We start from the raw sequence: 17,140 nt of genomic DNA on the forward strand, positions 1-17,140 counted from the left end.
AACGTTTCAGAATATGCCTGTTTATTTATCTTCCTGATAAACTTTAGAATTTCAAGTTTTGTTTTGTTATTATTTTAATCCTATTGGATTTCAATTGAAATTTGGGGAGAATTAGAATCTTTAGCATATTGAGTTTTTCTCTCTAGCAGCATGGTATAGTTCTTTATTTGTCAAAGTGTCCTTATATATCCCTTGGTATAAGTGTGAAGTTTGCATCATACAGCTTCTGTCCAATTCTCACTAAATTTATAACTCGTATGTGATAGTGTTTCTTACTATTGAGAATGCTATCTTTATCCCATTATATGGGTAGTGCCTGAAGCTAAAAGGAAGCTATTGATTTATACATATTTATCTTAGTTTTAAAAACTGCAGTAAAAAATGTAACATTAATTTACCACTTTTACATGTCTGTTTTTTAACTTGCCACTTTACTGAGCTCTCCATTTTGCGTTATCATTTGATTGATGAGGGTGTCTTCTTACATATTTTATTCAAATAAGGACATTTAGGGATGCACATTTTCTGGATTATACCTGATCCGAAAATGTCTTTGCATACACACAGAGACCATTTAGCTGGGTATTAAAATACTCTTTCCTTGAAACTGGGAGGATATTACAGTGGGAACATTTGATGCAGGCCCCATTGGTGCTCCTTTGCTGGTAGCTATTTTTCTCTGCCAGGACACTGTAAGATTTTGGTTTTCCCTTTCTCCTTGTATTTAATAATTTGAAAGGCCCTATGCTTACTCCAAAAGCAATTGCCACATGAAGAGACCAGAAACATTGTGAGCAATGACAGCATTATTAGAATATGTTCATAGCTCCTTAGTGTGACCCTTTTGAAAGGAACAATATTTCAGTACACCAGATGTGAGAGTCAGAAGAGCTCTTACAGGACCGGATATGAGTTGGATGAGATCAACTCTGAGCTTCCTTCTAGCCCTGACACTATCACATTCTATGTAGATGTTCTGAAAACCCAGTCACTATGCTTTATCATCATATGGGACCAGGGAAGGACTGGAAGACAAGACACATAGTCCATTCCCAATAACACACAAACCTGAATTATTTTATTTTATTTTATTTTATTTTATTTTAAGACAGAGTTTCACTCTTTTTACCCAGGCTGGAGTGCAATGGCACAATCTTGGCTCACACCTCAGCCTCCGCCTCCTGGGTTCAAGCAATTCTCCTGTCTTAGCCTCCCACGTAGCTGGGATTACAGGCATGTGCCACCACGCCTGGCTAATTTTGTATTTTTAGTAGAGATGAGGTTTCTCCATGTTGATTAGGCTGGTCTCGAACTCCCGACCTCAGGTGACCCTCCCGCCTCCACCTCCCAAAGTGTTGGGATTACAGGCGTGAGCCACCATGCCCAGCCAATTAGTTTATTAATAGATGCAGGGACCACCAGAGCTGAAAGAGACATCAGATCATCTGGTTCAACCTCTCATTTTCTCTAGAAGGACATTCAGACCTCAAAGAGTTTGAATAACTTGCCCATACCTGCCTGGTCAATGGCAAGTAGCCCATCCATGCCTAGAACCCAGTCCTGGCTCTCTCATTAGCTTCACTCTCCAGCATCTTGTCTCCCCCAATCACTTAACACAGTGCCTCACACATAGCAGTGCTCAGTAGTCTCTGTAGAACTGAAATTAGTCAGATTCCCTAGGGAGGCAGGGCTCTGGACAGGAATATTTTGATTGGGAGTAGAAATTCAGTGGCAGGAAAGGTTTGGAATGTGTTGAAGGATGCACTGGGTTAGTGCATCCCAGAGATGTAGGGACTTGGAGTTTCTCTCTGAATAAAATGGCATCTCCCACAGTGGCCTTGGGGGAGATGGTGAAGACATTCCCTGTCTCCCTCACAGCCTCCTTCCCTGGACTCATCCCAGACTGTGGACCCCTTCATCCTAGACGTCATCACCTACTACATCCGCATGGGCACCCAACCCATCTATTTCCAGATCTACACAGTCAAGGTAATCATCCCACTGGAGGCTCCAAGGGACCCCAGGACCCCACAGATTAAATACTCAGGCTCGGGGGAAACACTGGTCACCAGGCCACAAATCATGAACACACCCAGACACTCCTGGTTATTCACGTTACCTTCTTCATCTCTAAATGAATCAGATCGTTATTAATTTCAAGACCTCAAATCCAAGAAGTAGGTCTTCTTTATGTGGAAGGGTTCTCCATGGCCCTGGATCTCTGGAAATCAGGGATAGAGTGATTTGGAAATCACACCAGGAAATGTCACCCTCCCTTCCTCTCTCCAGATCTTCTTCAGTGACCTGAGCCAAGACCCTACTGAGGACATTTTCCTCATTGAGCTGAAGGTGAAGATCCAAGATTCTAAATTCCCCAAAGGTAAAGCATCTGCCTCCCTTTTCCCAAAGGTCATCCTGACTCAGCTTCTCCAAACTCTCATCCTCTCGCCTCTCACCTGATGATGCCTGCACCCCCACACCCTCAGTGCTCGTTCCTGCTCTGTTCCCTGCCTCTGCTGAATGCCAAGGCTACCCTTGATCCCCTCCAACCCCCGAAAGACTGAAAGGCAGCCTGGCCCCCTGAGGTGTGGCCTTTCCATCCAGGGAGATGGATGGATGGGTAAACCCAGCAGCTCAGCTCCTGCCCTCAGAGAGGTGGGGAAGTCAGGGCGAGAGGGCTGGGAACCTCCACCCCAAGCCTCTTCTCATCTCCCCGCAGATGGCTTTTCACCCAGGAGGAGAGGCGTGGCCGAGGGCCCAGGGGCGGAGCTCTCCCTGTGCTACCAGAAGGTCAGCGTGCATGGGCGTGGTCAGTAGGTGGACAAGAGGTACAGCTGGAGAGAGCAGGCTTCGAGGACAAGCAGGGAAGCAGACAGAGCCAAAGGAAGCTTCTGCCTCTTTTCTTGAAGCTGCCTGCAGAGTTGCCCAGCCTTCAGGGAGTTTTGCAGGGATGAGTGGGTTAAGTTGGCCTTACATGTAGACCAGGAGGTGATCTGATTTAAGGAACAAGGGGCCTGACTCCTTGCTAAAAAATATCTTCCTCGCTAGCTGACCAGATGCTTGAACTGATTTCACTGGAAATTTATTCTTTGGGGTCTGGAAGGCTGAACATACTTCTAGGGCTGGGAGTGCTGTAAACCTTTATCGGCTAGCCCTTATGGGACCGTAGTGACATAGACAAAACAGGGTCTGGCACAGTGGCTCATGCCTGTAATCCCAGGGCTTTGGGAGGCTGAGGCAGGAGGATCACTTGAGCCCAGGAGTTCAAGACCAGCCTGGGCAACATAGTGAGACCCCTGGCTCAAAAGAAAAAAAAAAAAAAAGACTCTCATGGCAGGGGTGGAAAACAGGGGAGGGGCAAGACTGTGGACGTGGGGATGCGTGGGGAAAGGGTATGTCCTGAGGACCTCCACCTGTTCCTTGATCCCCCTCCCCAGGCCTTGCTCAGCCACCGGCCCCGAGAGGTCACCGTTTCCCTGCGGGCCACTGGGCTAGTCCTGAAGGCCATTCCAGCCAGCGACACAGAAGGTGAGGAACGGGGAATGCAGAGCAAAGAAAGAGACAAGAGATGAGAAGGGCAATGCTGGGGAGAGGGCAGAGTGGCAGGAGAAGGGGGAGCCCTCCCAGTCACGGAACTGGAGTCAGGTCCAGGGCTTGGTGACTGCCTTCAAGCTGCTTGCTGTGGGGTCACCCAGATTCTAGCACTGGTCGCTGGCTTGAGCCTCAGCAGCCTGGTGAGACATAGCTGGAAAATGGAGGACTACAGGGAGGGGTTGCAGTTGGCCTCCTGCCACAGAATTGGTCCTGCAGGGCTAGTTGTCTTCTGTTTGGAAATTTTGGACTTTGAATGTCATTCCAAAAAAAAAAATGGAGACAATAGAAGATACCAATTTATGTGCACATAGTAAATTATAAAAATTAGCGTATTTTGTGAGCTCCCTGGTCTCCTAGAATAATGCAAAAGATGGCAATATGGATTACTAACATTGCAAACATGCACCAGAGGCCAGGCATTGAAGCATGTGAACCCTAGGAAATAGATATTATTAGTATTAGCAACTTTTTACTAGAGAGGAAACCGAAGGAAAGAGAATAATGCACCCAACATCACGTCTGCGAGGAAGAATCAGAACTGGAATTCAAACCCAGGTATTCTCATGCAAGAGCCTATGTTCCTTACCACTGCCTCCCCTAGAATCGCTAACTCTCAACAGACTAGACTTAGGGGATGTTTATCTGGTGATGCTTGTAGAAGACCATTTTGGAGCAAACAAGAAAATTCACCCAGGCAGAATTATATCTTGTTTGCCATCTATTCCATTTGTCCATGACGTGTCCTGGCATATAGTAGATACTTGATCAATATTTCGGGAATAAATGAAATACTACTTTACACTCAAAAATTTGTTTTAAAATGAGTGAACACATTTGGAATATTCCAGAAGAAAAACGGAATGAAAATACACGTGAGCCAGGCTGGAATGCTTATGGGGAAGCCAACTCTGATCCCTCCTCTCCTCTCCAACTACTCCGTCTCTGAAATCCACTATGGCTTTGCTAGCATTCCAGTTATGACGCCTTTCTGACAATAATGCATTTGTGTTCATGTGTGGGTGTCATAGTTTCACAATTTCCTTAGTGTCTGGCACAAAGAAGAAACTCAAGAAATTATATCACTTCCTAATGAAATTGCTTCCAGGCAAGTTGAATCTGTGGATGACATATGAAACTCCATCACAGCAGGACACTCTTTCCCTGCAACTGTTTTTTTTTTTTTTTTTTTGAGACGGAGTCTTGCTCTGTTGCCCGGGCTGGAGTGCAGTGGCTGGATCTCAGCTCACTGCAAGCTCCGCCTCCCGGGTTCACGCCATTCTCCTGCCTCAGCCTCCCAAGTAGCTGAGACTACAGGAGCCCACCACCACGCCCAGCTAGTTTTTTGTATTTTTTAGTAGAGACGGGGTTTCACCATGTTAGCCAGGATGGTCTCGATCTCCTGACCTCGTGATCTGCCCGTCTTGGCCTCCCAAAGTGCTGGGATTACAGGCTTGAGCCACTGCGCCCGGCCTCCCTGCAACTCTTTAACACCATGAAGGAGACGTGTATTCGTGGCAGCAGCTCTTAACCTAGAGGTGCTCAGGAGCAGGTTGTCAAGGCAGCGGGGCCAGAGCCAGATGGGCAGGGCCCAGCTTTGCCACTGACTATCTGTGTGACCTTGGATGTGTGACGTGTGTCCTTTCTACCTGTTCTGTTTCTTTTTTTCTAAAATGGAGATAATAAGTAGCTAATAATTTGTGTGCATACAGTAAACGATAAATGTTAGCTCTTACTGTTCAAACTGTATTCCTTCCATTTCTCTCACAGACTGTCCCCACTCCCAGCCCTACTCTAGACCCTATCAGTACCAGTCTGATGAGGCCACCCCCGGTGGAGCAGACTTCTACAAACCCTCTTTAGTTGGCAGGGAGGGATGAAGCCTACCAGCAGGTGCACAGTAATGATTTTTGACACATTATAGACTATTAAGCAACCCCATCTCTACTAAAAATACAAAAAAAAAAAAAAAGAGTTAGCTGAGTGTGATGGTGCTCGCCTGTAATCCCAGCTACATGGGAGGCTGAGGCAGGAGAATCGTTTGAACCTAGGAGGCAGAGGGTGCAGTGACCGAGATCATGCCACTGCACTCCAGCCTAGGCAACAGAGTGAGACTCTCTCAAAATATATGTATATAATATATATGTGTATATATACACATATATACGTATGTGTGTATATGTACGTATATGTGTATATGTGTGTGTATATGTATATATGTGTGTATATATACATATGTGTGTATATATGTATATACATATATACGTGTGTGTGTATACGTGTATATATGTGTGTGTATATATATATACACACAAAAAAACTATAATGAAAAAGGAAGTCAAAGAAACACTCTACCTGTTGGCACTACTGCCCTCCTCACCCACTTGGAGCCTCTGTCCTGCACAACATCCCTGGGCAGGTGCTTCTTTCATTCGTAGCATGCCCAAGAGCTGCAGGAAGTTCAAGAGAACTTCTAGAACTTTATTCCTTTTACAAAGGGTTGCAGGAGGACATAATGAAAGGGTGGGGTGGGGATTTGGGTTGGTGATGGCCACTGACCTGAGGATATAGAAACTTGGGGATTCACCGGGGAAGGAAGAAGGATGATTGAGAAGGAATCGTAACTTGGCTGGGACCAAGCAGATTCAGGAAGTGGGGACCCAAGAAGGAGTGAGAGGGCTGGGGGTGTGAAGATGGGTTCATGGAGATCTTGAGACCTAGAATCTCAAAATCCCCTACTTCCCTGGAGGTCCATTTACAGCCCCACCAATCTCATTCAGTTTCAGGGTCTCGCCATTGCCCCCTGCCTGCTGCTCCTGTCACAGACCACACATGTCTGAATGTCAGTGTGACAGAGGTTGTCAAGTCCTCCAACTTGGCGGGAAAGTCCTTCTCTGTAAGTACTGAGTAGACTGGGAAAGGGAGACGGCCGGCCGGGAGCTCAGAGTCGACTGGGAAAGGGAGATAGGTGGCCGGGAGCTCAGAGTCAGACTGGGAAAAGGGAGACAGTGGACGGAGCTCCAGAGTCGACTGGGAAAAGGGAGACAGGTGGCCGGAGGCTAAGAGTCGACGGGAAGGGAGACAGGTGGCCGGGAGCTCAGAGTCGACTGGGAAAAGGGAGAACAGGTGGCTAGGAGCTCAGAGGGGAGGGTATTCAGAGAATGGAACTGACTTCCCAGCCTTTCTGAGCCTTTGCTATTGGAATGGGTCTTCCTGTTGGAAGGAATCTGCTTTGCAGTCAGTCTGTCTGAAGTGCAGAGTGCCCATGGTATAAGGAAAGCACTTTAAGAGTCAAAGGCCTGCCCTCCATCTGCTGACCATTTGAGGACCTAAGACATACCCAGATGACTGCAAAATGCACCTACGTCCTGTCATCCCAGGCGCCACACCACAGCCAGACTCCTAAACAACAACAGCCCAACCTTTGACCAAATCAAACCAGCTCTCTCAATCCCCTTGCCCTTTGCCCTTTTGCCTTTGTGCATATCGATACTTTTTTTTTTTTTTTTCTTGAGACGGAGTCTCACTCTATCGCCCAGACTGGAGTGCAGTGGCACAACCTTGGCTCACTGCAACCTCCACCTCCCAGGTTCAAGCAATTCTCCTGCCTCAGCCTCTCGAGTAGCTGGGACTACAGGTGTGCGCCACCATGCGCCATCATGCCTGGCTAATTTTTGTATTTTTAGTAGAGACAGGGTTTCACCATGGTGGCCAGGATGGTCTCAAACTCCTGACCTCAGGCAATCCACCTGCCTTGGCAAAGTGCTGGGATTACAGGCGTGAGCCGCCACGCCTGGCTGATACTTACTGATACAGACATAAGACTATTCATTTCCTTTCTACCCAATGGCCTCTCTGGACTTCACTTCCCTGCTCAGCTTGGCTTTGGTGCCCCATGACTGCGCCTGAACCATGTTCGCACTGATGTCCTCACTCCCGTGCACCACCCAGCAGGCTGACACTCCGATTTAGGTCAAGCCACTTACTCAGTCTGTATATCCAGGTGGCCAAGTGCTTCTGGAATAACCCCTGCATCCTCACTGATTAGATCCACAGCAAACTCATGACCTCCCCCTCACCCGGATCGTCGGGATCACGTAGCCCTTTCCTTACTCACCCCCTCCAGGCTCTTCTCTATCTGTTTGCAGTTCTCCTTGCCCAGCTTTGACCTCTTCCTCTCCACTGCTCCTTCCACTTAGCCTACACACACTCAGGTCTTTTCCATCTTAAAAGAAAAAAAAAGGCAAAAAAAAAACCTCTGCCATAACCCACCTACTTCTCTAGCTACCCATTGCATCTCTTTCCTTCCCTTCTCAGTCAAGCTCCTTGAAAGTTACTTCTAGAAGAGTTTCCAGCCCCTTATCAATAACTCTTCTACCCACGACCACCTGTTTACACACTTCCCACTGTGGCAAAGTCACCTCCATGTTGCCGAAAGCAGTGGTCACTTTTTAGCCCTTGTATTTCTTTATGCTTTAAGATAATGTTTTCGTTTTTTTGTTTTTTTGAGACACAGTCTCACTCTGTCACCAGGCTGGCGTGCAGTGGCGCGATCTTGGCTTACCACAACCTCCGACTCCCTGGTTCAAGTGATTCTCCTGCCTCAGCCTCCTGAGTAGCTGGGATTACAGGCACGCGCCTCCATGCCCAGCTAATTTTGTATTTTAGTAGAGACGGGGTTTCACCATGTTGGCCAGGATGGTCTCAAACTCCTGACCTCGTGATCCACCCGCCTCAGCCTCCCAAAGTGTTGGGATTACAGGCGTGAGCCACTGTGCCTGGCCAAGATAATGTTTTAACCTATAAACAAAAGTTTCATTATTTATTTTGGAAAATATAAAAAAGCACAAGAAGTACATTCACCAGTAGTCGCAATCCCTGGAGAGGATGAATATTAACATTTTCAGGTGTAAGCACCCAAGTCTTTTTTTCTAGCTATTTTAAGATAATTGATAGCTTCGCTACATACTAGTCTGTACCTTGATGTTTTTTACTCAAAAATATACTAAAGCCTCATAAATAGGTCTTGATGGGACCTTGCTTTGGTCATTAAATATGTTTTGTGTCATTAAGTATATGTCAGTATTTATTATATGATGGTTCCATATACCTATATAATTCTAATAATTCTCATAATAAATTCTAAGACGACGTTTAAGTAAGTTCTCATTTTTCACCATTACGAGCATGTGAGCAATTTCCTTAGGGGTAGATATGTGCTAAAAATCATGGTTATGTCTTTTAGAAGAATGCCTAGAAGTGAAATCGTCCAGTCAGGTGGCATCCTTTTTATATATTTTGCCAAATTGCCTTCCAGAAAGCCAATACCAAGTTCCAATCTGATTGTAGTGTTTGAGTGCCAATTTTGCAGCACAATTCACATATTGATTGATTTTTTTCATCTTCACAAATTTGATGATCACACTTTTCATTATTTTGTTTCCTTTATTTCTATTTCTTCATTCTAATTTCCTATTTGTATTCTCATCTCATACTAATATCCTATTTTATAGTGTGAGGACATTAACCCCTTCTTTGTCATAAATTTTGGAAATACTTTTCCCAGTTTATCTTTTGATGTTTTTTTTTAACCTAAAATAGCTTTATATTGTGACGTAACAAAATCTACCATTTTCCTTTAATGATTTCTGACTCTGATATGATTAAACATTATATATGTCTAAAGACCGCATCTCCTTGAATTTAAGGCATACCACAATTTTACATACTACTAAGAAACAAACAATGCTTCCTAAACTATGGACAATGGTCTCTTATCACATTGGTTGCAAAATACTCCCTAATTTTAGAGCTGTTAAAACGTGTTTTAGAATCAATGAAAATGGCAGACCTGTTTAATAGTAGTATGCTGTTCCTTCCTTGTGGTTTTATTCCTTTATTTCTTCCCTCATTCTAAACATCTTTATTTTATAATCTGATTTATGTGATTTCATTGTCTATAATTACTGGGAGTCCAATCCTTCTGTTTATTGGGTTCACCGACTCCCTCCCCACAGTAGCTTAATTCCTTGTTTTTCAATTATGAGTTCATATGTCTTAGGGCTTTCTCTGTGGGAAAACTGGGTGGAAAATTGTCCTTCTAGAGAAATTCTGAATTTGTTTTGCCAACTGCCTCAGAGATGTTATCAGCTCAGGACCATCTTTTGAGTTCAGTTTTGGCTGAGAAATTGCCAGACCATGAAGATAGTGTACATGTGTACCCCAGATTCACATCCAGACAGGCTCGTAGCTAAGAATCTCCAGGAAAGACTTGCCTTCTTCACTCATCATACAAGCCAAAGCAGACGGGCCTTTTTTCTGTGGTCTTCCCTATGTCTGTGTTTGTTTTTTCGTCCGTTTGTGTCTTTTGTTTTATTTTGCTTTCTAGTCTTTCACTGAGAGTGTAGCCTTCAAGAGTCCCTGCTTCATGCAACCCCATACCATTGCCTCCCATCCCCACGTGGCTAAACCCAAGCCCTTTGATTCCTGAGATTGTTAGCAAATGCTCCTAGGACAGCCAAAGCATCTGACTTACACAATTTCAACTTCTTTGGAATGTACTGACATTTTTTTTGTTGCCTGGTAGATGATCAATTTTTTTTTTTTTTGAGACCAAGTCTCACTCTGCTACCAGGCTGGAGTGCGGTAGTGAGATCTCAGCTCACTGCAGCCTCTGCCTCCCGGGTTCAAGCGATTCTCCTGCCTCAGCCTCCCAAGTAGCTGGGACTACAGGCGTGCGCCACCACACCCAGCTAATTTTTGTATTTTTAGTAGAGATGGGGTTTCACCATGTTGGCCAGGATAGTCTCAATCTCTTGGCCTCCCAAAGTGCTGGGATTACAGGAGTGAATGATCAACTTTTTGATATTCAATGGCAACTAAAAATACATGTTTGTTTTCTATCTATAGAATATATAAAGTATGAAGTTTAGTTATTAAATCAAACACATTATATTACTGTAATCTACAAATTTAAAATATTTTTTGTCTATTTCATCTGGCCAAAACTGAGAGACGTTTGTGGATGTTCCTGCTATGGTTTTGATTTTGTCAATTCTATCTGGATTTCTTTGAACATGAACTTTCTTCTAGTTTTTGCTGCTGCTGTTGTATAATATGATGCCTTCTTATGCCTAGTCTTTGTATGAGACTTTTTTTTTCTCTCTCTCTGTCCCTTTGGAAGCCTTAAATACTTAGTTTTAGAGAAGATTCTGAATATCACAGGAATATACCTTGGTGGGATCTTTTTTCATTCATCATTTTGGACCTTTGATGGACATTCTCAATCTGGAGATTCATATCTTTCACTTCTCAGATATTTTCTAATACAATCTTTAAAATAGTTTCCTTCCCTTTATTTCTTTGCTTTCTCTCTCTGGAACTATGAATAGTAGGATGTTTGACCTTCTAAATTAATGCTCTAAATTTCTCATCTTCTTTCTCCCATTGTCCTTCTTTGTCATTTCTTCAATATTGGGGGAGTTTTCTTCAAATTCATTTTTTGAAAATTTACTCTATTTAAGAATTGTTTCTTGTTTTCTGGTTATTTGTTGTCTCTCTTAATATGATCTCTTGGCTGGGTACGGTGGCTCACGCCTGTAATCCCAGCACTTTTGGAGGCCGAGGAGAGCGGATCACGAGGTCAGGAGATCGAGACCAGCCTGGCCAATATGGTGAAACTCCACCTCTTCTAAAAATACAAAAATTATCTGGGCGTGGTGGTGGGTGCCTGTAATCCCAGCCACTTGGGAGGCTGAGGCAGGAGAATCATTTGAACCTGGGAGGCAGAGGTTGCAGTGAGCCAAGATCACACCATTATACTCCAGCCTGGGCAACAGGGTGAGACTCTGTCTCAAAAAAAAAAAGGTCTCTCTCTTAACTAAAGAGGGGGCACTAAAAACCTGGGTCAATGGTGGGCTTCTCAGTGGGCAGTCAGAAGGCCATGGTTCTTTCTGTGGGGGGAACCCAGATGTCAGTATCTGCAAGTCTCTTTGCTAGGACAGTTTTGTTTTTCCAGAAATGAGTCCTTTGGGCTCCTGCCTCAGCAAGTAAAGGGGGCCAGGGATGAGGGGTGGATAAGCCTGCTTATTATGCCTGTCACTCTGGAGCTGGGATAATTTCACTTTCTGTTTTCCAATTTGGATGCCTTTTATTTCTTTCTCTTGTCTGATTGCTCTAACTAGGACTTCTGTTATGTTGAATAGGAGTAGTGACAGTGGGCATCCTTGTCTTATTCCAGTTCTTAGAGGTGATGTTTTTAATTTTCCCCCACTCAGTGTGATGTTGACTGTCAGTTTGTCATATATGGCTTTTATTATTTTGAGATATGTTCCTTCTATTCCCACTTTGGTAAGGGCTTTTATCATGAAGAGATGCTGGATTTTATGAAATGCTTTTTCTGAATTTATTAATACAATCATATAATTTTGTTTTTAATTCTGTTTCTATGGTGAATCACATTTATTGATTTGTGTATGTTGAACCAACCCTGCATTGTTGGAGTAAAACCCACTTGATTGCAGTGCATATCTTTTTGATTCACTGTTGAATTTGGTTTGCTAGTATTTTGTTGAGGATTTTTGCATCTATGTTCATCAGGGATATTGGTCTGTAGTTTTTTTGTTGTTGTTGTTGTATTCTTGCCTAGCTTTGGTATCAGAGTGACCCTGGCTTTGTAGAATGAGTTAGGGAGGATTCCCTTCTTTTCAATGTTTTTTGAACAGTGTCAGTAAGATTAGTATCAGTTCTTCCTTGTATGTCTGGTAGAATTCCACTGTGAACCCATCTGCTCCTGGGGTTTTTTTTTTCAGTTGAGAGACTTTTTTATTAGTAATTCAATTTCATTACTCATTATTGGTGTGTTCAAGATTCTACTTCTTCTTGGTTCGATCTTGGGAAGTTGTACGTTCCTAGATACATGGAATTTATCCATTTCCTCTAGATTTTCCTGTTTTGTGCATACAGATGCTTATAGGTCTCTGATGATCTTTTGCATTTCTTTTGTATTAATTGTAATGATACCTTTCTCATTTCTGGTTGTGCTTATTTCATTCTTCTCTCTTTTTTTCTTGGTTAACCTAGCTAGTGGTCTATCAATTTTGTTTATCATTTCGAAGAACCAATTTTTCATTACATCGATCCTTGGTATTTTTTTGTCCCAATTCCATTTAGTTCTGCTCTGATCTTTGTTAGTTATTTTCTTCTGCTAGCTTAAGGTGTGGTTTGTTCTTGTTTTTCTAGTTCCTTGAGATGCAACATTAGGTTATTGATTTGAGATCCATCTTTTTGATATAGGCATTTAACACTATAAACTTCCCTGTTAGCACTGCCTTTGATGTATTCCTTGAGGTTTCGGTATGTTGTGTCTCTATTTTCATTCATTTCAAATTTTTTTTTATTTCTGCCTTTATTTTATCATTGATGCAACAATCATTCAGGAGCAAATTATTTAATTCCCATGTATTTAAGTAGTTTTGAGGGTTCCTCTTGGTGTTGATTTCTAGTTTTACTCCACTGTGGTCTGAGAAGGTACTTGATATGATTTCAAGTTTTTAAAAACTTTACTGAGACTCACCTCGTGGTCTAGCATATGGCCAATTTTTGAGAATGTTCCATGTGCACATGAGAAGAATTACATTCTGCAGTTGTAGAGTAGATTGTTCTGTAAATGTCTGTTAGGTCCGTTTGGTCTACAGTCCAATTTAAGTCCAGAGTTTCTTTGCTGATTTTCTGCCTTGATAATTTCTCTAGTGCTATCAGTGGAGTACTAAAGTCTCCCTGTATTATTCTATTGGTGTCTGATGTGGTTTGGCTGTGTCCACACCCAAATCTCATCTTGAATTCCCACATGTTGTGGGAGGGACCCAGTTGGAGGTAATTGAATCATGGGGTCAGGTCTTTCCTGTGCTGTTCTTGTGATAGTGAGTAAGTCTCACAAGATCTGATGGTGGTATAAGAAGGAGTTACCCTGCACAAGCTCTCTTTTTGCCTGCTGCCATCCATGTAAAATGTGACTTGCTCCTTCTTGCCTTTTGCCATGATTGTGAGGCCTCCCCAGCCATGTGGAACTGTAAGTCCATTAAACCTCTTTCTTTAGTAAATTTCCCAGTCTCAGGTATGTCTTTATCAGCAGCATGAAATGGATTAATACAGTAAATTGGTACCAGTAGAGTGGGGTGCTGCTGAAAAGATACCCAAAAATGTGGAAGCAACTTTGGAACTGGGTAACAGGCAAAGGTTGGAACAGTTTGGAGGGCTCAGAAGAAGACAGGAAAATGGGAAAGTCTGGAACTTCCTAGAGACTTGTTGAATGGTTTTGCCCAAAATGTTGATAGCGATATGCACAATAAAGTCCAGGCTAAGGTGATCCCAGATGGAAATGAGGAACTTTTTGGGAACTGGAGCAAAGGTGGCTCTTGTTATGTTTTAGCAAACTGGTGGCATTTTTGTGGAACTTTGAACTTGAGAGATGTGATTTATGGTATCTGGCAGAAGAAACTTCTAAGCAGCAATGCATTCAAGAAGTGACTTGGGTGTGGTTAAAGGCATTCAGTTTTATAGGGGAAGTGGAGCATAAGAGTTTGGAAAATTTGCAACCTGACAATGCAATAGAAAAGAAAATCCCATTTTTTGAGGAGAAATTCAGGTCGGCTGTAGAAATTTGCATAAGTAATGAGCAGCCAAATGTTAATCCCCAAGACAATGGGGCAAATGTCTCCAGGTCAGGTCAGAGGTCTCCCATCAGCCTCTCCCATCACAGCAGCCTCTCCCATCACAGGCCTTGAGGCCCAGGAGGGAAAAATGGTTTCATGGGCTGGGCCCAGGGTACCCATGCCATGTGCAGCCTAAAGACTTGTTGTTCTGCATCCCAGCTGCTCCAGCCATGGCTGAAAGGAACCAATGTAGAGTTCAGGTTGTGGCTTTAAAGGGTGCAAACCCCAAGCCTTGGCAACTTTCATGTGGTGTTGAGCCTGCAAGTGCACAGAAGTCAAGAATTAGCATTTGAGAACCTCCATCCAGATTTCAGAGGATATATGGAAACTCCTGGACTCCCAGGCAGAAGTTTGCTGTGGGGGCAGGACCCTCATAGAAAACCTCTGCTAGGGCAGTGCAGAAGGGAAATGTGGGGTCAGAGCCCCCATGCAGAGTCTCTGCTGGGGCACCACCTAGTAGAGCTGTGAGAAGAGAGCCACCATCCTCCAGACCCAGAATGGTAGCTCCACTGACAGTTTGCATGTGCACCTAGAAAAGCCACAGACACTCAACACCAGCCCATGAAAGCAGCTGGGAGGGAGGCAGTACCCTGCAAAACCACAGGGGCAGAGCTGCCCAAGACCATGGGAACCCACCTCTCACAACAGCATGACCTGGATGTGAGACATGGAGTCAAAGGAGATCATTTTAGACGTTTAAGATTTGACTGCCCTTCTGGATTTCAGACTTGCATGGGGCCTGTAGCCCCTTTGTTTTGTCCAACTTCTTCCGTTTGGAATGGCTGTGTTTACCCAATGCCTGTACCCCTGTTGTATCTAGGAAGTAACTAACTTGCTTTTGATTTTACAGGCTTATAGGCAGTAAGACGGGGACTGTTGGGAAGGCATGATTGGTTTTGAAACGTGAGGACATGAGATTTGGGAGGGGCCGGGGTGGAATGATGTGGTTTCGCTGTGTCCCTACCCAAATCTGATCTTGAATTCCCACATGTTGTGGGAAGGGCCTGGTGGGAGGTAATTGAATCATGGGAACAGGTCTTTCCTGTGCTGTTCTTGTGATAGTGAGTAAGTCTCACAAGATCTGATGGTGGTATAAGAAGGAGTTTCCCTGCACAAGCTCTCTTTTTGCCTGCTGCCATCCATGTTAGAAGTGACTTGCTCCTCCTTGCTTTCTGCCATGATTGTGAGGCCTCCCCAGCCAAGTGGAACTGTAAGTCCATTAAACCTCTTCCTTTTGTAAATTCCCAGTCTCAGGTATGTCTTTATCGGCAGTGGAAAATTGATTAATACGGTGGCTATCTCTTTGATCTAGTAGTATTTATGAATCTGGGTGCTCCAGTGTTGGGTGCATATATATTTAGAATTGTTATGTCTTCTTGTTGAATTGATCCCTTTATCATTATAAATGACCTTGTCTTTTTTTACTGTTGATTTAAACTCTGTTTTGTCTGATATAAGTATAGCTACTCCTACTTGCTTTTGGTTTTAGTTGTGTGAAGTACTTTTTCCACCCCTTAGAGTGTAAATGTCTTTAACAGTTAGGCAGATATCTTGTATGCAACATACAGTTGGATCCTGTTTTTCTTATCCATTGCAACATACAGTTGGATCCTGTTTTTCTTATCCATTGCAACATACAGTTGGATCCTGTTTTCTTTTTTTTTCTTTTTTTTTTTTTTGAGACGGAGTCTCGCTCTGTCACCCAAGCTGGAGTGCAGTGGCCAGATCTCAGCTCACTGCAAGCTCCGCCTCCCAGGTTCACGCCATTCTCCTGCCTCAGCCTCCCGAGTAGCTGGGACTACAGGCGCCACCACCTCGCCCGGCTAGTTTTTTGTATTTTAGTAGAGACGGGGTTTCACCGTGTTAGCCAGGATGGTCTCGATCTCCTGACCTCGTGATCCGCCCGTCTCGGCCTCCCAAAGTGCTGGGATTACAGGCTTGAGCCACCGCGCCCGGCCGGATCCTGTTTTTCTTATCCATTCCACCAGCCTATATCTTATTGATCCCCCTACTTCAGCCTCCTGAGTAGCTGAGACCACAGGTGCAAGCCACTATGCCCAACTAATTTTTTAATTTTTTTGTAGAGAAGAGGTCTCACTATGTTGCCCAGGCTAGTCTCAAATTCCTAGACTCAAGTGATCCTCCTCCCTTAATGCTTGGAACTCAAGCATCCCAAAGTGCTGGGATTACAAGCATGAGCCACTGTGCACAACTGGGCCTATATCTTTTAAGTGGAGCATTTAGTTCATTTACATTTAAAGTTAGTATTGATATGTGAGGTTTTGTTCCTGTCATAATTATTACCTAGTTGTTTTGCAGTCTTGTGTAATTGTTTTTTTTTTTTTTTTTTTTTTTTGAGACGGAGTCTCGCTCTGTCGCCCGGGCTGGAGTGCAGTGGCCGGATCTCAGCTCACTGCAAGCTCCGCCTCCCGGGTTTACGCCATTCTCCTGCCTCAGCCTCCCGAGTAGCTGGGACTACAGGCGCCCGCCACCTCGCCCGGCTAGCTTTTTTTTGTATTTTTTAGTAGAGACGGGGTTTCACTGTGTTAGCCAGGATGGTCTCGATCTCCTGCCCTCGTGACCCGCCCGCCTCGGCCCCCCAAAGTGCTGGGATTACAGGTTTGAGCCACCGTGCCCGGCCTTTTTTTTTTTTTTTTTTTTGAGACGGAGTCTCGCTCTGTTGCCCAGGCCAGAGTGCAGTGGCACAATCTCAGCTCACTGCAAGCTCTACCTCCCAGTTTCACACCATTCTCCGGCCTCAGCCTCCTGAATAGCTGGGACTACAGGCGCCCGCCACCACGCCTGGCTAATTTTTTGTATTTTTAGTAGAGACGGGG

At 44.2% G+C, this 17,140-nt stretch overlaps 1 protein-coding gene across 1 annotated transcript in view; it reads left to right on the plus strand.

The window, feature by feature from the left end:
- The window catches only part of PIK3R6 (phosphoinositide-3-kinase regulatory subunit 6), a 64,360-nt gene that overhangs the window by 40,079 nt on the left and 7,141 nt on the right, over window positions 1-17,140 (plus strand). The window contains 5 exon segments of the mRNA XM_017849285.1: window positions 1,879-1,989; window positions 2,290-2,380; window positions 2,720-2,790; window positions 3,438-3,528; window positions 6,372-6,487. Of these exon segments, the coding sequence (XP_017704774.1) occupies window positions 1,879-1,989; window positions 2,290-2,380; window positions 2,720-2,790; window positions 3,438-3,528; window positions 6,372-6,487 (480 nt within the window).

The sequence above is a fragment of the Rhinopithecus bieti genome, unplaced genomic scaffold, assembly GCF_001698545.2.
Source record: "Rhinopithecus bieti isolate Rb0 unplaced genomic scaffold, ASM169854v2 scaffold_31527, whole genome shotgun sequence".
Lineage (NCBI taxonomy): Eukaryota > Metazoa > Chordata > Mammalia > Primates > Cercopithecidae > Rhinopithecus > Rhinopithecus bieti.